At 40.2% G+C, this 22,166-nt stretch overlaps 1 protein-coding gene across 1 annotated transcript in view; it reads left to right on the forward strand.

Annotated features, from left to right (window-relative positions):
* Gtf2h1 (general transcription factor IIH subunit 1) overlaps positions 1-20,185 on the forward strand; it is a 29,014-nt gene extending 8,829 nt beyond the window's left edge. The window contains exons 3-15 of the mRNA XM_027410465.2: positions 1,756-1,948; positions 2,785-2,947; positions 4,956-5,049; positions 6,212-6,361; positions 6,493-6,572; positions 9,409-9,536; positions 9,653-9,740; positions 11,269-11,357; positions 12,701-12,818; positions 13,825-13,915; positions 14,382-14,497; positions 16,840-16,932; positions 19,208-20,185. Of these exons, the coding sequence (XP_027266266.1) occupies positions 1,756-1,948; positions 2,785-2,947; positions 4,956-5,049; positions 6,212-6,361; positions 6,493-6,572; positions 9,409-9,536; positions 9,653-9,740; positions 11,269-11,357; positions 12,701-12,818; positions 13,825-13,915; positions 14,382-14,497; positions 16,840-16,932; positions 19,208-19,294 (1,490 nt within the window). The 3' untranslated portion in view covers positions 19,295-20,185. The remainder of the gene's footprint in view (positions 1-1,755; positions 1,949-2,784; positions 2,948-4,955; positions 5,050-6,211; positions 6,362-6,492; positions 6,573-9,408; positions 9,537-9,652; positions 9,741-11,268; positions 11,358-12,700; positions 12,819-13,824; positions 13,916-14,381; positions 14,498-16,839; positions 16,933-19,207) is intronic.
* The last annotated feature ends 1,981 nt before the right edge of the window (positions 20,186-22,166 follow it).

The raw sequence follows: 22,166 nt of genomic DNA on the forward strand, positions 1-22,166 counted from the left end.
TAAAAAACTAAAACAATGGTTAAATCTGAAAAGGACTAGCTGTAACATTTGTAGCTGATCTCTGAGTACTGGGTAAGGCTTATCTGAAGCTCTAGCCAGAGTGTTGTAAGAAGGTGGACCATCTTAGCTAACTAATTTGGAATTGTCTTAAGCAGTTTTGGTCCAAAGCCAATGCTTAATGTGTTTATCGGCTCTAAAACATCATAATGAAACAGGTGGAACCATTGTGGGGCCCCGTCTTCTTTCTGCAAACTTTAGAGATTGCTGTTAGGAAAATTTATTGTTTGCTGTGTAAAACTTAAACATTAATATCAAAATGGAAAGTTTAGATTTTTATAGTTACTTATCCAAAGAAAGATTCCAATAAAGACGAAAATGAGTATGGGGAGAAGTGGGTTTATGACAGTCATAGTCCAGGCCAACTTGGACTACAAAGTGAGATACATTCTGTGTTAGTGTCTATCTGTCTTCCCCCTTGCCCCATACACACCCGTATCAGAAATCTGTTTATGTTAAAGTGAGAACTCTGTACAGTATGCCACATTGCCATGAGTTGCCTATTTAATAGGACAAAGCCCTCCATCTCTGATCCCTCTTTGAGAAAGGAAAAGCACTGTTGCCATGACAGCCATTTGTTAAGAACATAGATCCTGGGCCTAGAGAGATGCCTCAGATGTTAAAGGAGTCCTTGCTGTTCTTGCAGAAGACTCCCATGCCAGCACCCAACCATCTATAACTCCAGTTCTGGGCTGGAATGCAATACCCTCTTCTGGCTTCCATGGGCACCAGACCTGACACATGGTGCACATATATACATGCAGGCAAAATACGTAAGAAAAAGAAAAACCTGTCGTTGGTGGCACACGCCTTTAATCCCAGCACTTGGGAGGCAGAGGCAGGCAGATCTCTGTGAGTTCAAGATTACCCTGGTCTACGAGAGCTGGTTCCAGGACAGCCTCCAAAGCCACAGAGAAACCCTGTCTCAAGAAAAAGGGGGGGGGGGAAGTTCTGCTATATACATATATGTAAGCACTGTCACCCTTCATATGATGTATTGGTAGTGGTAATGAGGAGAAGGAAAATCTTCAGGGACTAGGAATGTCTCTCAGTAGGTAGGGTGCTTATGTAGTATGTACAAAGCCCTGAGTTTGGTCCCCTATACTACATAAATCCAATATGGCGGCACATCCTGTATCCTAGCACATAGTAGGGAGAGGAAAGATCAAAAGATTAAGGTCATCTTTAGCTACAAATTGAGTTTGAGAACAGCCTGGGCTGTAGGAGGTCCTGCCTCCAAAGAACAAGGCTCACTGACTGTGGGCTCTGGCCTCTTCCAGAGTATACCACAGTAGGCTTATATCAAATATTCTCAATACCTGTATGCTTGGGATTTATTTAAAGACAGATAAGTTTTTGCATTGCTGAGAATCAAACATAGGGTCCTCATAGGAGATGAGTAAGAGTTCCACTAGCTCCTACTACCTCCCAAATTATTCCTTAATCATTTCACTTTCTTTTTTGTTTCTTTTTAAAACATATTTTGGCAATGTCATGCATATATATAATGTACTCGGTTATTTTCACTTCCATTCTTGCTTGCTTTTGTGGCAGTGTCTTCTATATTCTAAGCTAGGCTCAGGCTTGGTATTATAGCCCAGGATGTCCTTGAAATTCTGATTGTCCTGCCTCCAACTCCCAAGTGCTATGGTTATAGTCCAAGTGTCCTGGTCTAATTTAGCTTCATGCTTCTTTTAGGCCAGAAAATCAGTCCGGAAGGAAAAGCTAAAATTCAACTTCAGCTAGTCCTGCATGCGGGAGACACAACAAACTTTCATTTTTCCAACGAAAGCACAGCCGTGAAAGAGCGGGATGCAGTGAAGGACCTCCTTCAGCAGTTGCTACCCAAGTTCAAGCGGAAAGCCAATAAAGAACTGGAAGAGAAGAACAGGTGAGAATGGAGATTCTGTTTCCCCACTCTCCTAGGAACTTGGCATGTCTCCCTTCTGTAAGAAAATAGGATCTGTGCTGTCATTGTCTCTGGTTCTCCACTTTCACCACATGTTAGCTGTGTGACTTCTGACAAGACCATGCAGCCCCAAAAGTTTCTGCATCAAAGCTACCGTTTGATTAGGAGACCTGACATTACAAAACACTATGGTTCCTTGCTCTTTCTCCAATTCTTATTGCAGAGAAGGTACTAAACTATTAGAAGTGTGTTTGTGAATAAAAAACCTAGAATCCATACAGTAGGGTTTCAGCTTGTGAGTCCCCCCTCTACAGAGGGTCTTTCTCCCTGTGTACCTTGTTCTGTGTTTCCTTACCCCCTAATAAAAACCTTTATTCAATTATTTTTTTAAAATAATTTTAAAAATCCATACTGTGAGAGACAGATGAAAAGCCATAAAATTTTCTGCTAAGAAAAATTATTTCATTAATATCTGTCTAAAGTATTGGTACTTATAGTTCCTTATTCTTGTCGGAATGGTGAATGGGTACTGGGAACTCTGGCTGACCCTTCTCTTGTTCACCCTAATGTGTGGGAGAAAACAGTACTGTTCACATACAAAGGGATTTTGTATTGCAAGGATGCAAAGATGTATATGACCTATTCTTTGTCTTAGAAAATTTAATCTGCTTCTTCAAACTTCCTTCCCTTTATTTGTACTTCATTTATTACTCTAAAATGATTTAATCCAATGACTTCTGCTATTCAGTCATCACAAAATGAAAGTGGTCATGTGAATATCACAGAAGTTTAATTACATTTACTGTCTCTCTCACCAGAATGCTCCAAGAAGATCCCGTCTTATTCCAGCTCTATAAAGATCTTGTTATGAGCCAAGTGATCAGTGCTGAGGAATTCTGGGCCAATCGTTTAAATGTAAATGCAACAGATAGTTCTCCATCCAGTCACAAGCAGGATGTTGGCATTTCTGCGGCATTTCTGGTATGTGACCTTTCTAGATTTCTAAAGGGGAAAGTAGGAAAACTCCAGTATTTTTACAATAGGATCATTTAGGGGTTGGAGGAGCATATATGTAATACCAACACTTAGGAGGTAGAGACAGGAAGATAGGTGGTTCAAGGCCAGTATCAGTATCTTAATTATTTTTCTATAGCTGTAATAAAACACTATGACCAAAGCAGCTTATAAAAGAGTTAAATTGAGCTTTCAGTTCAGTCTATGATGAATGAGCAAAGGTGTGGCAGTAGGTACTAGAACAGTGGCTGAAAGGCAGGGGGATGGTATGAGATTTTTGAAACCTCAAAAGCCCAACCACAGCAAGGCCATACCTTCTAATCTTCCCCAAACAGCCACTAACTGGGAACCAAGTTTTCAGATGCCTGAGACTTATGAAGTGTCTCATTCAGACCACCACTCAGCTATGTAAGAACATGTCTCAAACAAAAAGAAAATCCTTTGGGTTTGGGGTGTGTATGTATTTAAACACAGGCACATGTGTGCCATGGTGTGCATATGGAAGTCAGAGGATAATTTTAGGTATTTGTCCTTGACTTCTGCTTTGTTTAAGCAGAGTCTCCTTTGGGTTTCTTCTGATCCACCTCCTGTTCCCCTGTAGCAGTACAGGGGTGACACATACATGCCCTATAGCATCCAGCTTATTTCAGTAGGTTCTAGGCATTGATACTCAGTCTTCCTGTGCTTTACCCACTGAGTCATCTCCACAAGCCAAAAAGGCCATTTCTCTTGAAAATGTTGGCATTTTCTTTGCAGGAAATTAGTGAAATTTTTGTTGTTTCCAGGCGCATAGTGGCACACGCCTTTAATTCCAGCACTCATTGGGGGACAGGTAGCTCTCTGAGTTCAAGGTCTATATAGTGAGTTCCAGAACAGCTACATAGTGTAACCCGGTCTCAAAAAGGAAAGAAAAAAAAAAGATTGTTGTCAATGGTAGTCTTCTAAAATAATCTTTTAAATGCAAATAGTATTTTACACTGAGATAAGATCTTGCTGTGAAAAAAAAAAAGGATTTGGGCTGGAGAGATGGCTCAGCGGTTAAGAGCACTAAATGTTCTTCCAGAGGTCCTGAGTTCAATTCCGGACAACCACATGGTGGCTCACAGCCACCTTGAATCTCTATCTGGTGCCTTCTGCTGGCATTCAGGCAGAAGACTGTATACATAATAAATAAATAAAATCCTTTAAAAAAGAAAAAAGTGGCCGGGCAGTGGTGGCACACTCCTTTAATCCCAGCACTCAGGAGGCAGAGGCAGGTGGATCACTGTGAGTTCGAGACAAGCCTGGTCTACAAGAGCGAGTTCCAGGACAGCCTCCAAAGCCACAGGGAAACCCTGTCTCAAAAAAAAAAAAAAAAAAAAAAAAAAAATCTTGCTGTGTAGCCCTGGCTGGCCTCAAACTTGGAGCGATCTTTCTGCCTTTGCATCCAGAGAAGTAAGTTTATAGCTGTGTGCCACCACCCAGCTCTGATACCTTTGTAAAATGATTGCAGTGTTTTACTCATAATATAGTTAAATATAGAGACTGCAATCATTTAGAAAAAATAAGACTATAAAACATTTAATAGAAAAATTGGGGCTACTTTTCAATTAGGAAATGGATTTTTTTAATAGGAAAAAAATTACAATGTTTACTCATTCAACAAAAATTTGAATAGGAGGCCAGGAATGGTAGTGTGCATCTGAGGTTTTGGCAACTGTATGAGTTGTGTTTGAAAGTTGCAGTAGATCTCTGATGTTGGCCAATCTTGAACATGTCTATTTAGCCATTTTGTACTTGAAAAGAATCTGATAAACAAGGTCAGGCTTCTTTGAGCCCTTTCTTTATATATAGGGTTGGTGTATGGGACTTGCTCTGTCTTCAGTTTACTCAGAAAGCCTGTTTCACCTCAGTATTATCCATTGGGAGCTTAGACATACTCTGTAAATATCTAACAAATGTATATAAGTACATATATTTGTGATCTTTGTTTTAGGCTGATGTCCGGCCCCAAACAGATGGCTGCAATGGTTTGAGATATAATTTAACTTCTGATATCATTGAATCTATATTTAGGACCTATCCAGCAGGTAAGAGTCAATTACTGATTTTTAACTTCAGATGATTAAAGGAATTGTTTTGGTGAATTCTATTTATAGCAGTGAAAAGCCTCTTTTATTCCTGATTAAATACTCCGGAGTATGTAAAAATACTTTTCCCAGTTCTTCACATGGTAGATGCTAAGTGTTCAGTAAATGATTCCATTTCAGTGCAGTTATTATTAGTTAATGCATGTGATGATAGTCATTCTTCCTATCAGCACCGCCAGAGTAAAATGAATGCTACAGATATCCTAAGAGAGCTGTTCTGCCCTACTCCCAGGTCATCTCTCATTGTGTATTCAGAATAACCTTCCCAGCCCATACCTTGATCCCAGCCCTGATGGTTTGTGATATGCAGCCAAGAGTGAGAGCCATGGCTTACTCAGTTACTCTCTTTACTAAACAGTATACTTTGAACCACTGTCTTGTCTCACTTGCCCAGCGATGCCTGCTTACCACCTCTAAAGCAATGGTTCGCAACCTTCTTGATGCTGCAACCCTTTAGCTCCTCATGTGGTGACCGCCAACCATAAAATTATTTTGTTGCTACTTTATAGTTGTAATTTTGCTACTGTTATGAATTATAATGTAAATATCTGATATGCAGCCAGGCACCAAAGCAGTCAAAACTCACAAGTTGGGAACCACTGTTCTAGAATATCGGCACAGATGGTAGTGTTTCCTATTCTAAGGCCTTTCTGCATGCAGTTAATCATCATAAATATCCTGTTAAGTGGGGACTATTAATATACTTCTAATAAGGAACTAAGGTACAATGAAAACAGTCTGTTCTAGGGTCACCTAAACTGTAAATGGTAGGCCAGGTGCCTCTGAACATCGATCACTAAACTGGAAGCTTCTGGGAGAACTGAGCTGGTAGTGCCATGAGTACTAAAAATTTTATTATCTCACCAGCTAACACTGTCAGGTCTGATTTCCAGGTTTACTATCGAAAAAAATCTTCACAGTGTGTGAAGTCTATAGTTTGCAAAAATTCATAAATGGTACCTCACCTAAATCTGTTAAATTTTATTCCATACTTATAATCCTATAGTACATGAATGTCATGAGAGTTTTTAAAGTCTTTATTCAGTTGGAAGGTTCTTAAGAACTCGTTAGATATCTTAATGTGGGCTCTTTCTCCCTGCAGTAAAAATGAAATATGCAGAAACTGTACCACACAACATGACAGAAAAGGAGTTCTGGACACGTTTTTTCCAGTCCCATTATTTTCACAGGGACCGACTAAATACAGGATCAAAGGATCTCTTTGCAGAATGTGCCAAAATAGACGAAAAGGGTAAGTGTCTCTCTTTGGCACCCTGACACTCACCTTGCCATTCTTGACTGTTAGAACTATTAATAAAAACTTAAAAATATATCTGAGAAAGGTGAGCTTTGAACCTGTGTTTTCATTTATTTTTTTTCTAGGATTAAAAACAATGGTTTCCTTAGGAGTGAAAAACCCAATGCTAGATTTGACAGCTTTGGAAGATAAACCATTGGATGAGGTAAGAAGTGATGATAAAGAGACAAAATGATCTTTTGGTTTTCAGTATTGTCTGTTTGAAGTATAACCTAACTTAGATTATCCTAAAATAAAAGGAATACTGTTAACTTGTCAGAAGTGCTTTTCAGTATGCAACAAGCCCTGGGTTTGAGTCCCCATACTTTCAAAGGGGGTGGGGCTTTTTTTTTGTTTTTGTTTTTGTGCTGCTGTTTGCCATTAAAATTGTCTTAGGATATGCATGAGTTGGTGGAGGAAAGTACTTGCTTCACATACCTGACCACCTGAGTTTGAGCCCCAGAACCCACAGTAGGAGGAGAGAACCAACTCCTAAAAGTTGTTTTGTGACCTCCACATGAGCACCCAGGCTCACACACATACAACATACATACATGCCTTAGAGAACTAAGTTCTCTGTGAGTTGCTTAACCTTTTTAGAAATAGTTTTTAAACTTCCTAATGAGCAGTTCTCCAGACACTAGACTCACCTCATTGTTTAGTAAACAAGCATACATCTGTTTGATTGTCTGCCAGCCTCTACTTATATTAACTTACAGGTTATGATCCAAGGCCTCCTGCTAATTTCTTTGAATACTAATTATGTAATGGTGAATCCTGTATAGCCCTCATTAACTCCCAAGGTCCCAAATCATTTACCCAACTGTAAGATGGGTAATACTACTTAGGTATTTCCTGCTTTTTATGAAAAAAATTTTTTTTTTTTACTTTGCCTGCCTGTTTGTCTGAATGGGTGCCATGTACATGCAGGTGCCCATGAATGCCAAAAGAGAGCAACAGATACCCTAGAGCTGCAGTTACAGACAGTTGTGAGTTGCCATATGGATGACGGGAACTGGGCTTGTTGCCTTTGCAATTGCTCTTAACCACTGAGCAATCTCTGTAGTCCTCCGCTTAGATAGTTCACATGCAGGATGAAACCAACGTTTGATGATCCTCATGAATCCATCCTTGGCTCTTCCATATTTTCTTTAAAAAGCATTAACATTTGCTTAGGTGGTGATTTTGAACCACCTCCCCTCCAATAATGCTGATCATGTTCCCTCATGGCTCCTTTATTTCCTCATGTTAATGAACTGGCTTCCAGGGTTTTAGCAATTCATCAAATAATGACAAAGAATTTATACCTTGTGCTAAGGAAGGCCACTGAACAAGAGTAGGCAGACTCATGGCAACTACACTTTGCTGAGAGCAGATTGATGGGCAATTGTCAAATGAAAAAGGTAGTGTCTTTTTTGAAGGTGAAATTGTGAAGAAAACAGAAAGGGTGGTATGGATAACTGCCAGGGTTAGAGATGGCTATAGTTAGACCTTAGAAAGTTGATCACATGCCTCAACTAACAATTGGAAAATGTAATAAAACCAAAAGTTGAATCTGCATCTTCTTGTTTGTTCATTTTGAACATGTATATATATGCATGTGTATACATGTGTGTATAGGGACAACCTCAGTTACTGTTCCTCAGCTTCTATCCACCCTTTTCATTCTCTATTTCTTTAGACAGCTGTGTACATGGGTATGATGAATTTCAGTCATGTTTACCTCCCAATACCCACTAATGTTCCCCCTCTCCTGCTGAAACCCTTCCCAATAAGAAATCCTTCTACTTTCATGTCTTTTGTATATGTGTGACCCCCCTGAGTTTTGTCAAGGTTTCTTTCATGAACGTGGTAGGAGTTTATTTACTGGAGCTTGGGCAGCTTTATCAGTGACAATGCTACTAAAAAAAAAACAAACAAACAAACAAACAAAAAAGACACTTTTCCCCAGAGGTATTTAACTGTCAATGGTCTTTGTCTCATCCCCCCTCCCGTGATGAAATGTTGATGCCCGATCTTATGCAGGTCTTGTGCAATAGCTGAAATAAGTGCAGTGGTGGCATCGTATCCAGATGTCTTTTTGCAGCATGCCTCTCCATCCCCCAACTCTTCCATTCTCTGTGCCTCTTCTTCCACGATGTTCCCTGAGCCTTAGAGGATGTGAAATAAATGACTATTTAAGGCAGGCTCTCTACCATCCCTTATTTTCAGCCCATTGACCTAATGACCACCACCCGCTACAATGAGAAGTTTCTACATACATGTTGTAAGAGTGATTAATGAAGAAAGGTTATGAATTTGGAAGAGAGCAAGAAGGGATAATATGGAATGTTTTAGAAGATAAAAAGGAAAGGGGGAAATTACGTAATTGTAATCTCAAAAAAAAAAATCTTTTTCATTAAGTTTTTGGGATTTTTAGAGACAGAATTTCTCTGTAGACCAGGCTGACCTTGAACTTAAGAGATCTACCTGCCTCTGGCTTCTGAGTGCTAGGATTCTGGGATTAAAGGTGTGCTCTATCAAACCAGCTTTGCCTTTTTTTTTTTCCCTTCCTTAAGCTTTGAATCTGGCAGCACCAGTATATGCACGTGGACATGGAACATTCAGAAAATAGTTTAAAGAGTAGTGGGTTCCCTGCTTTGGACCTGTGATCTCTCTAGCCACCAGCTCTTGATCACTGTTTTCTGTATCAAGCATGATTTGCTGCCTGTGGATCAGGCCTGGAATCTAATCAGAAGTTAATTACCCCTTTAATACTCAATGCCACTATTACACCAATAGTGTGATTGTGCCAGGTTGTTATTTGAGGTCACTGACCTGAAAGTCTAGTCCAGGTCTCTCATTGGGTGGTGTGTGCTGAGTGGCACACAAGCACCAGGATTTCACCTGTTTCCATATCCCAGTACTGGGATTATAAGTGTGTGCACCATATCTAGCTACCCAGTATTTCATAATAAATCAAATTTTATCTTGATGTTTATTTTACTAATTGTTTCTCACAGGGCTATGGCATTTCCTCCTTGCCATCTACTTCCAATTCCAAATCCATAAAGGAAAATAGTAATGCTGCCATCATCAAAAGGTTTAACCACCACAGTGCCATGGTCCTGGCTGCTGGTCTCAGGAAACAGTTAAGTATGCTTGTAGAAACAGTCACTGACTTTTTCAGGATAACCAGGTGAAGTGGTAGTGGTGGTATTCAGTTCAATAATTTTAACATGAACTTGTTTTCCATTTGTTTTTAAGACAAGCACAAAATGGACAGAATGGTGAGCCCAGCAGCACAGATGGAAATTCCGGAGATGCAGACTGCTTTCAGCCAGCAGTCAAAAGGGTATGGGCATAAAGTTAGGCCATTTGGGGATTGCATTTCTCTGGGTATAAGGTATCTAAATTCTTTATATTGCTTATTTCCGAAGGCTGGTTTTGATTTTAACCAAGATGTCAGAGGCATTACTATCACTTCAAGAGCATTATGAAACTCAGGCTTAACCAGCTAACTTTCCATTGACTCAGTTCTGACCAATAGTTTTTATTCAGTTTTCCTTCCCTATATATACATACAAATTTTGTATGTGTGTGATTCTGTTTTCTGGGGAGATTTTTTCAGCAAAGACAATAGCAAGTTTCATGTGTTTGCAAAGAAAGTTAATTGCTCCTCCCATTAAACTGATATTTCAAGGTTAAAAACATCTCACTAAAAAGTCATTTGAGAGAATGAGGAATTGTGTATAAAAGTGGGTACTTGCTCATTATTTCATTTCTTTCTAAGTCCCTACTCCCCCTTTACAGAAAGGATACTTACTTAGAGGCCAATCAAACAGGACATATGAAAAGTTTAAAGTTTATGCTCTTCCACTTCTACATGTTTATGGAAAAGATGGGCACAGTGTACCAAAGATTTAGATAGAAATACTTATCATAGGACTCCAGTTGAGACAAAATCAAAAAGTTGATGTCTGTGGCATATCCATACTGATGAGTGAGGTCTTTGTGGCCATAGACCTCATAACTTTGAAACTTTGTTAGAATTATTGGGGCTGTAGAACAGCTTAAGAGCTTACTAAAGATTTAATTCCCCAACACCAAAATAAATAAGTAAAATTGTAAAGAGGGAAAAGGACATATAGATGAGTGCCATCTCACAGTTACTGGTTTTTGATAGCTTTATCAGGGTTTTAAACACATTTTCAGCTTGGTATAGTAGGATATGTATGGCCCCATTCAAAATAGAGAATGTCTATAATGCTTCAAAAAAGAACTCATAGCACCAAATATGATAGTATACATCCATAATCCCAGCCTTTAGCAGACTGATAGGATCAAAAGTCTATACATCATGTACTACATATAACTCATGTACATTTTTTTAAATGCCAGGTGTAGTGGTGCATGGCTTTAATCCCAGCACTCAGGAGGCAAAGGCAGGTGGAGCTCATAAAGTTTGAGACCCTCCTGGTCTACAGCCAGGGATACACAGAGAAACTGTCTTTTATTATTATTATTATTATTATTATTATTATTATTGTGTTATATAATACTCTGTATGGCTGGGCAGTGGTGGCACACTCCTTTTTTTAATTCCAGTGTTTAGGAGGCAGAGGCAGGTGGATTTCTAAGTTTGAGACCAATCTGGTCTACAGAGCAAGTTCTAGGACAGCCAGGGCTACACAGAGAAACCCTATCTTCAGGGTGAGGGGGGAAACTGTTTGACCAGAATGTAGGAAACAGTATTTCATGTTCATTATTGGTGAGAACACTGGCTTAGCCATTTCTGGAAGGCTTCTTTTTTCATGCTCTGTGAAGTTTTAGTTTTTAGTCAGTTTCTGACAAAATTAAAAATACCGTGTCAATAATTGTAGGCCAAGTTACAGGAGTCCATTGAATATGAAGATTTGGGAAACAACAATTCCGTGAAAACGATTGCACTGAATCTCAAGAAGTCAGACAGGTCAGTTTGGCTGATGGAAGTGAAACACTTATGCAGTAGTCAGTACAGAATGTACTTCTGCAAGTCTAAAATTACTTTGTAGCCATAAAAGTACAATAAACAGCTGGGCAGTGGTGGTACACACCTTTAATCCCAGCACTCTGGGAGGCAGAGGCAGGAGGATCTCTGTGAGTTCGGGCCAGCCTGGTCTACAAAGTGAGTTCCAGGACAGCCAGGACTGTTAATACAGAGAGGCCCTGTCTCAAAAAACCAAAACAAACAAACAAAAAAAAAAAAAAAAAGAGTACAATAAATAATTTTCTTTAAAAGTTTGTTTTGTGAACTGGCTATGATTTGTATGTACCTGTGACCTCAGCAGGCGGGAGGAAGAAGTAGAATGGGCAGTAGTGATGCAAGAATATCAGCTATGCAGTAAATTGAAGGCCAGCCTGGGTAATAAGGCTCATCGGCACTCCAGTTCCAAGGGATCCAACTCACTCCTGCCCTTTTTTTACCAGGCACACATGTGGTACACAGACAAACATGCAGGACTCATAAAATGAATCTTTTAAAAAAAATTAATTTTATACATACCTGGAATGCATCTTATATGATTAAAGAAAACTAATTTTTTAAAGGGGATTTATTGTATATACAGTACTGCCTTTATGCCAGAAGAGGGCACCCGATCTCATTGCAGATGGTTGTGAGCCACCATGTGGTTGCTGGGAATTGAACTCAGGACCCCTGGAAGAGCAGCTTGTATTCTTAACCACTCCATCTCGCCAATCCCCAAGAACTAATTTTTATTACACTTACTAGTATGTGTGCAGAAGTGTGGAAGTCACAGCAGCTTGGGATCTCTTCCTCTTTTCCACTGGGGACCCAGCTTATGTTGTCTGACTTAGCAGCATGTTCCTTTACCCTATAGCCACTTTACAGGCTCAAAAATTGTGGATCTTCATGCTTTTTTTTTTTCTTAACTGCCTTTTATAGAAATTAAATTATAAGGGCTGGAGAGATGGCTGGGTTGTTCTTACAGAGAACCCCAGTTTGATTCCCAACACCCACATCAGGTGGCTCACAACCACCTATAACTCCATCTCCAGCAGATCCAACACATCTGGCCTCTACAGGCACCTACACCCACATGCACACACCTGCCTACCACCACATAACACACATAGAACTAGAAATAACAGAAATGAAATTTTTAAAAGGAAATTAATAACATTTTAAATTTCTTTAAATGCAGTGTCATTTTTTGCCATGAGGGAATGTCTTATTGATGCTAAAATATTTGAAAGATTGATACTGAACAACTTTATTCACAAACTGTTTATTTCTCCTGTGTTAACCTCCAGGTATTATCATGGTCCTACTCCAATTCAGTCACTACAGTATGCAACAAGTCAGGACATTATTAATTCTTTTCAAAGTATTAGACACGAAATGGAAGCTTATACACCCAAGTTAACTCAGGTAGGTGACTTAATGTTTAAAGTCCAGAATTCTTGTAGCTGCTACCTCAGGTTATAAGCATAGCTGGAGTGAACTGTATTATGGAACGTTTGTTTTCTACCGGGTTGCATAAGGCCATTTTCATGTAAATGTATAGTGTGCTAGGAGCTAAATTGCATGTGTCTGTATAAAACCAGGACCCATAGGTTAGGAAACTGAGAGACAAAGCAGTTGCATAACTCCAAGCATACAGGACAACTGGGGGAGTCAGTTCTCTCCTTCCACCATGTGGGTCCTGGGAATTCAACTCGGGTTGTCAAGCTTGCTGGCAAGCACCTTTACAGACTGAGCAACCTTTTTTTTTTTTTAAGATGTATTTATTTATTATGAATACAGTGTCATGCATGCATTGCCTGCATGCTAGAAGAGGACACCAGATCTCATTACAGATGGTTGTAAGCCATCACATGGTTGCTGGGAATTGAACTCAGGACCTCTGGAAGCAGCCAGTGCTCTTAACCTCTGAACCATCTTTCCAGCTTCCAAACTGAGCTATCTTACTGTCACCTATTTAATATTATGAAGACCATAGTTGACTACAGAAAACTAAAACCCCAAAAATTAAAATTGTGGAGACCAAAGAGATAGTTAAGTAGTTCAGAGACTAGTAATGTATGCTACTCTTGTTTCAAAGGACTCACATTTGGCTCCCAGAACAGCCTTATAACTCAACACTAAGGGATCTCATACCCTTTTGTGGATATCAGTGGCGCTCTCGAGCACACACACATTCATTCATTCACACAGGCACACACACATACAAAGTAGTAGCAAAAACAATTTTTTTCAAAGGTTTTGTTAAGGGATCTACTGTGTTCCTGGCAGATGAGTTTTCTGCACAGACCATTTCTAGCATCAGAAAAGTTTCATTCTGGTTGCTGTACATAACATATTTGCATGGGAATAAAACCACTATTAAGACAGGTCCAACAAGAAGCTAAGTCAGTTCCTGGTTCATTTCTTTCAGGTTCTCTCAAGCAGTGCTGCTAGTAGCACCATCACAGCTCTGTCACCTGGAGGAGCACTTATGCAGGGAGGAACACAGCAAGCTGTAAACCGTAAGTACTGGGCCCCCTTCTCCCTTCCTTCCTTTGCTTAAATTAGTGCTAAGGAAATATAAGGAAATATTGTGCTGGCTTGCTTATTATTATTATTATTATTATTATTATTATTATTATTACTACTACTACTACTACTACTACTACTACTACTACTACTACTACTACTACTACTACTTCGGAGTTTCTTTATTAGGGGTGGGGTGGTTGTCTGAATGCACATATCACCAGGCTTGACAATAAGTATTTTTATACATTGAGCCACCTCACCAGCACTGTTTTGGCTTTTCTATAAGGAGTTAGGATATTTTGCTGAGAATCAGTGAGTGTTTGGGAATGATAACCCAGACCGGCTAGCTACTGTGTATGCACTACACTGCTGAGCTCCAGCCTCAGCACCTAGAGTGGTCATTTTTAGGACTGTGAAAGTAGCTTTTGCCCTAGGGCCTCCTTCTTCTTTTTGCAGAGATGGTGCCAAACGATATTCAGTCTGAATTGAAACACTTATATGTGGCTGTTGGAGAACTTCTGCGGCATTTCTGGTCCTGTTTTCCTGTTAATACACCGTTCCTAGAAGAAAAGGTTAGAAATGATTGTAAATACAGCCAGCTACTGTGGTAATGACTGAGAGGTAAACATGCATTACCATGTGCCAGATTAGTATAACTGTTAGACTCAATACCCATTTCATAGATTAGGAGACTGAGCCAAAGCAGATACTTAACTCTGAGCATAGTTCAGAACACCCTACCTCTAGGCCATAAGTAATTGGAGAGCAGAGACTCAGCACAAGTCACTGTCTGGTACTTTTGTTATTAATCAAAATTGAAAATGAAGTCTGACAGCAAACAACACTAGGTTGTTTTTTGTTGTTGCTATTGTTGTTTTTCTTTTTGTACTACTAGGGTTAATTCCAGAGACTCATGCATGCTACACAAGTGCTTTACCACTAAGCTGCATCCCTTGTTGCCTATTAAAAGGTAATTAACAAAAAATATTTGTTGCATCATAGTAATACTAACTATCCTGTAAAAACTACTCTTTGACAAACATTAAGGAAAAAGCAGTACAGGTGGTGAAGCTCAGTGGTAGAGCATGTGCTTAGTATGTTTGAGGCCCAGGGCTCAGTCAGCTGCAAAAGAAGAAAAGGGAAAGGATTTTAAAAAGGTAGAGGGTGGCAAACTTTTTTACAACAATGGATTAGAAGGGCTAGGCATGGTGGTGCATACCTTTAACCTAGCTCTTGGGAGACTGAGGTAGTCATTGAGTGCCATTCCAGTGGGAACTACACAGTGATATTCTGTCAAAAAAAAATCGTTACTTAATGAAAACAGTAAGCAGATGACCAAACAGTCAGTACACAGGTGACAGCCAGGCTTCAGGTAGACGGGGTAAAATCTTGAGTTCAAGATCTAGGCTCCAGCTAGGAATAGTGACACATGCCTTTAATCATGGAACTCTGAGGCTGGTCTACATAGGAATTTCAAGCCATCCAGTAGTATATGAGACCCGATATTTAAAAAAAAAATCTGAACTGTATATGGAGACTAAATATAAACAAAAGGCTTAACATACTGCCCTTGTTTAGTATGTATGAAGCCCCGATTTTGATTCCCTACACCACCTAAAGTGGGTGGGGAAGGGAGAGGGCTGACAGCTTGCTCAGTGGCAATTTTTGTAGCCATGGTTAAGATCCTGGGTTTGATCCCTAATCAAAGAGGAGTGGATCCAAGTAGCTCAGACTCACTCAAGTTGCAGTAAAAGAACATATTTGCCAATAATTTCCTAAATAAGTAAAACAGAGTGATTACTAGTGCCGAATTGCTAAGAGAAGAGTTTTCCACAATTATAAATGTTCTTTGATTTACAATTCATCATTTAAAAATTTACCTTAAAGATGAGACTGGAGAGATGGCTCAGCAGTTGAGAGAAGAATCTCAAGAAAAGTTGAAGAGCGAGCTGGGCGGTGGTAACATGCCTTTAATCCCAGCACTCCTTTAATCCCATGCACTTTAATCCCAGGGAGGCAGGGGCAGGCGATCTCTGAGTTCGAGGCCAGCCTGGTTTGCAGACTGAGTTCCAGGACAGCCAAGGCTACACTGAGAAACCCTGTCTTAAAAAGCAAAAAAGAGAGAGAAGTTGCAGAGGATCTGAGTTTGGTTCCAGCATCCATGGTGGCTCACAACCATCTGTAACTTGAGTTGCAGTAGGCGCCTTCCTCCGAGGGCACCAGGCACACTTGGTGCATAGTCACACATACAGGCAGAATACTCATATGCATAAAATATAATCTAAAAGCCATTTAAGGGATGAGATAAATAATAAAGTTTATATGAAGGAAATTAAAATGTGTATGAATGTTTAGCTAGAGGAATGTTCCAGTGCCACCAAGTAAGACTGAAAAGTAGAAATGTCTCAGATATCTACCAGAAGAGAATTGGCTAAGAAAGTGTGTGGTTTGTTTATATATTCAAACATTGCGTGGCCATTTAAGACAGTGACTCTGAAGCCAGGTGAGATGGTGCATATCTTTAATCCCAGCACTCAGGAGGCAGAAGCAGGCAGATCCGTGAGTTCAAGGTCAGCATGGTCATGGTCTACAGAGAGTGTTCAGGACAGCCAGGGCTGTTCGTTACACAGAGATTGAAACAAGTATTTACTGAATGAAAGATGTTCACATTAAGTAAAGAGAAATTTTAAAATAGTATGAACTGCTTCTCTGCATATGTTTACATACACACACGGCTGAATATGTGAAATATGAATTACAAGCATCACTGTTAAAGGTGATTGATGAGTAGTGAAATATACACATTTTTCTTTAGCAAAAGTCACCTTCCTAGAAAAAAGGTAGTGTTTTTTCTCTTGGTTCCTACAGGTTCTTTGCAGTTTCTCTATAATTCATTGTTTCTCATCTTTTTTAGGTAGTGAAAATGAAGAGTAATTTGGAACGGTTCCAAGTTACAAAGCTCTGCCCATTCCAAGAAAAGATTCGGAGGCAGTATTTAAGCACAAATGTGAGCTCAAATTTTCTGACTCTGTAGTGATTGATGAAATTAACTTTGCTTTCATATAAATGACTACATTGTTCTTTTCTTTGTTCGGTATACTACTTTTAATTTTAAAATGTGCTGTGTATTCAAAAGAGTATATAAAATACATGTACCTAAACTAGCCTGAACTACATAGTGAGAGACCAGTTGTACAGTAGTGTCTCCTTCCAGCATTTATAAAAATTAACCCGATAGTTGATGGTATGGTAGCACATGTCCTTAATCCTAGCACTTGGGAGACAGAGGCAGCTGAATCTCTGTGAGTTTGAAGCCATCCTGGTCTATAGAGTGAGTTCCGGGACATTCAGGGCTGCTACACAGAGAAACCCTGTCTCAAAAAAAAATCGAATCATCCCAATGTTTTCTTTGTTTTTATTTTCTATAGTGTGCTGAGGCAGGACAGAAGTATGTATATGCCACACTTAGAAGACAGCTTGCAGAGTCAGGTCTCTAGACTAAGTGGGATTTAGGGATCAAACTCAGTTTATTGGGCTTGACTCCAAGTGCCTTTAACCCACCAAGCCCTACTTATTTTTCTTTGTATACTCCTAAAAATCTGTAACTAATTTTGAAAACCTGAGTAGCATTCACAAATATGCCAGTGAAGGACAGGCAAATTGCTGATGACAGGAAGCTGAGCTGTCAGTGAATGGTGCTTTACAGCAGTGCAGGCCAGTGACTGGGCAAGTTGTTTTGCACAAGGTCTTTAGCATTGTTTCTAAGCAAAAGCAGAGCAAATGTAGAAGCGATTCCTGATTGGTGAGATGTCCCGACCTGCAGGATGTCAACCTGGGGCAAGAGACACAAAAGAATGACCACAAGACAGGATTCTGATCAAGTGGCAAACTTTACTTTTCTCAGGCTAGCTTATATAGTCAGGATACGGGGAGGGGCAGAATGGTGTTTGTGCACCAGGTGTTAGTATAGGCAGGATATTAGGAAGCTCCAAAGAGGATGTTTGTCAGGGTAAAGAGTTTATGAGTAAGAGGTCCAGGAACGGTTGCTTAGGGGACTGAGCCTGTGGGTGGACTGGGTCAGGTTGTTTCTTTTCTTGAGCTGAGGTTCTAAGGAGCTGCTATGTAAAGGTTAACTATGTGGCCTGCCAAGCATGGCCTAGGATCTCATGCCAAGCCCTGAGATTTGGCTCCCAACAGTGAGAAATAGTATATGCAAACATAACATTCAGCATTTCAATAACCGGGATGATCAGAAACAGGGTTTTGCAAACTCTTCATCACTTGTTATTTTTCCCAGTAAGCTTTGAGTGTCTCTCACAACACGCTGAGAACACTAAGCAGGTTCTCTGCCCTCTGTGCTGCCTCAGTTGGTTCTGTTTGCAGCACCATGTTGAGAATTCTTAGGCCATGTGCAGTCATATAGTGGGATATGGAACGGATTTCACTGGTGCTGTAAAGCCACTGCTACCTGTAGAGCCAAAAAAAGGAATTGTTACATGTTCCAGACAGATAATGGTACACTCTCCTCCCCTGTAAAACGGGACTCTAGAGGCAACGATTGCTGAAGATTGAATCTGCTCATCCTAGGCAAGCACTCTCCTCTGCCTTGCCTTTCCAGGTGAGGCGAGGACATACTTAAATGTATTTTAGATCAGAGTCACTGACTTCGAAAAGGCCTTAGAACCACAAGTCTACCTCTCCCCCTAGAATGATAAACCTAACCATGTAAACACTCATACCTTTAAGAAACACATTCCAAGACTTTCTAACCTCAAGAGTTAGTGTAATCTTTGACTTGACTTGTTAGATCCATGGAGGCAGAACTCTTCAAAGGAGTATAAAGACAAGTGTTGAGTCATGTGTGACAGCGCCTGCCTGTGATCCTGCACTCAGACAGAGGCCAGCCTGAGCCTCCCACAGTGAGACCATGTTTCAGGGAGGAAAAAAAATGGTGTTACTGCCATTCTGGCCTTCTTTTCTTTAGCTGACCAGTGTGTAAATCTAGAGATCAACTTGGTTTAGCTCTCATTGCACAAAAGAAGCAAGCCTAGAGTTCAGTAAGAGCTTCCACATATTGGTGCTGGTTAATGGCCAGGTGGTATCATGACCCAGACAGAGCAGGTAACTGTCCAGGCCCTGCACTACACCTACCACCTATCTTCTGCATACACAGTGTGTGCTTGCACCTTTGCTAATTGTTTGTACAGTGCCTTGTTGACTGAGAGATGTGTACTGGAAAGCTTCCCTGACTGCTCACTTCAGTGTCTCCCTGTGATTTTCAGCTGGTAAGTCACATAGAAGAGATGTTGCAGACAGCCTACAACAAGCTTCACTCGTGGCAATCACGGCGTCTAATGAAGAAGACGTGAAGCATTCCTGGTGCTCACAGGTTTTATGGGTTGAAAAAAACTGACCTGCAGTGACTCCAGAAACCTGGCTGAGGACAAGCAGATGCTCACCCCAGGGAAACATCTGCTGCATGCCGACTCCCAGAGCTGATGCTATTGTACTTGCACATAAAAACCGAAAGAAGGGACGGGATTCACCTAACTCTGGGGAGGTAAAAACAAAGGCAGAACCAAAATGAGCTAAGTTGCAAATATATGTGTATGTGTACATGTATATGTATTTAAAGACTGTTTACAGCAGTTACTCAGGAACTGCTTTTGATTCACGTTAAGCTGCTTTCAAAAATTAAAAGAAAAAATAATTTAAAAAAATACTTAAAGGGTGCATTGATAAAATCTGAGGGTTTTTTTTGTTTTTGTTTTCTGAGTAAATTTTTTCTCAAGTTTATGCACAGGGTAGCCCTAAGATCCCTCCTCCATCCCCCACCAGGATCCTCAAATATTACTGAGTTCTACTTGTCCCTTACATCAGCACGTTAAAGAGAGTACTTTACATAAGGCCAAGGGAAGCTATAGCTCAGCCATCAGGAAACAGTTGTCAGAAGACACCATTAGTCCTGTGTTTCCTACGGAAATAAGTGTTGCACTGAAGCCTGTGCTCTCGCGTCCCCAAGTAAAAGGCACATCTGCTGGAGATCAGTGGGATAGTGCAGGATGTTGTCAGGTGACAATGATGCTGCATGTATTTCTTGGGTGCAAATGTATATTGCTGAGAATTTTTTTAAAGATGGCATGTGCTTTGAAAAGAAGAAATTGCATTTTTAAGAGTTTAAAAATCTTACAAGTGAGAAATATAAGAATTGCTTATTTTCACCTGTTTAGAAGAAATAAAGGAAGTTTCTCATACCTGTTCTTCTTGGTGTCTTGAGTGCTGCTGTCTTGTCAAGATGGTAATTACTGCTGAATCACAGAAGAGCCTAAGTGTGGCACTGACATTGGTAACACACACCTGCATCGTTTCCAGAGTCCATGCCTCATTCTGTTCCCCCGTGGTCACTTCCTGCCTCTGCAAATTGCTGTTGATGCTTGTATTAAACACTGTACAAAAGCAAAACCTCAACAGTACTGTGCTCCTTTAACTGGACACTGCTGTGGTTTCTTCTGTGTAGACCAGTCTGGCCTTGAACTCAGAGATCCACCTGCCTCTGCCTCCTGAGTGCTGGGATTAAAGTACTGTGCCACCTTGCCTCCATCATCACACTGGTAATCATAGGCTCTGAAATGGAAGAGAGGTCTCATCATTTTATACCTTTACATAGTGCCTTTCAACCATGTTACTAACAGTCACATGGTAATAATTAATAATTAATAATTAATGAGTAATAGCTGTAAAGAAAATAAGTAAAAAAAAGTTTGAAATGAGAAAGATGTCTTTTGGGAAAGGCAGGCATAAGCAAAACTGTGGATTGTTAAGAGGAAATGATAAAGTAATGGGTATGGTGGTGCACACCTTTAATCCCAGCACTCTGGAGGCAGAAGCAGGTAAGCTCTAAATTCAAGGCCAGCATAGTCTACATCAAAAGTTCCAGACAGCCAGGTCTACATAGTGAGATTGTCTCAAAGAAATAAGAAAAAAAAAAAAAAAGATGAAATGATACATATAAAGGAGCTTGAGGAAGAACAGACAAGTTTAGGAAATTGGAGTAGACACCATTTTGCCATACAAGATAGAACATTTCTGTAATCCCAGCAATCAAGGGGAAACAGGAGGCTCCAGAGTCCCAGGCCAGTCTGAGCCACAAAATAAAACCTATAGCATTCCAGCTAAGCCTTGGGGGTTAAGGCTTTATAAAGGAAATCATTTGTTCAGGGGAGGAGCATGCTGAAGGTTTGGAAGGCTCCCAACTGCTAAGGGAACAACGAAAATACGTTAAAATTTGGATATAGAGCCTGTAAAGGATGGGTGGGGTTGGGGCTAATTTGTACTCTTTGAAATGGTCTTACTATATAGCTTAGGCTAATCTAGAACTCAGTGTGTAGATGAGCTGGCCTCAAACTTGTAGTGTCTCTCTCCCACTTGAGTATCGTAGTTACATACTTAGAAGCATGGCTTTAATTCTAATTGTAAAGGGCTTTGTATGCCTAAGTAAGAAATCCAGGTCCGCCCCATGTGTTAGGCATGGCAGAGCTGGAAGAAAAGGTTTGAGTATGAAATTGTTTCTCCATAGAGATTGGTTGTAATTTAAATAAAAGTCCTGACAGACAAGGAAGCCAGACTTTCATGCTTTGGAGTAATTGGGACTAGAAAACTGAGAAAGGTGGAGGCCTATACGCAGAGCAGGAAAGGTTGTGTTCAGGGGCTAGGCATGTAGCTTAGTTGTCTAGCACCTGACATACCAGAGACCCTAGGTTTAATCGAAAGTACCACCCCAGGCATTGTGGTACCCTGTTATATGAGCACTTGGGCGGGTGGAGGCAAGAAAGAAGTCCAGGAACTTCAACCCTGTCTTAAAAAAAAAAAAAAAAAAAAAAAAAAAAAAAAAAAATGTATGTAACCATGTCTCGGGAGTATGAAGGAATCGAGGGAAGTAATTCTGCTTTATGTCTACCTTACACATGAAATAGTTTGGGATCCTTTTAAAGTAAACTTTAGGGGCTGGAGATACGACTCCAGCAGCTAATAATTGTTAGTGGGTTGTGGTTGCACATACCTTTAATTCCAACACTGGAGAGGCAGATCTCTGAGTGGGGTAGTCTAGTCTGTATAGTGAGTTCCAGGACAACCAGGGCTACATAGACCCTGTCTTCAATAATCATAAATTTTTTTAATGTGAACTTTAGGAGCTAGAGAGATGATTCAGCAGTTAAGGGCACTTGTTGCTCTTGCAGAAGA

Source organism: Cricetulus griseus, chromosome 3 (assembly GCF_003668045.3).
Source record: "Cricetulus griseus strain 17A/GY chromosome 3, alternate assembly CriGri-PICRH-1.0, whole genome shotgun sequence".
NCBI lineage: Eukaryota > Metazoa > Chordata > Mammalia > Rodentia > Cricetidae > Cricetulus > Cricetulus griseus.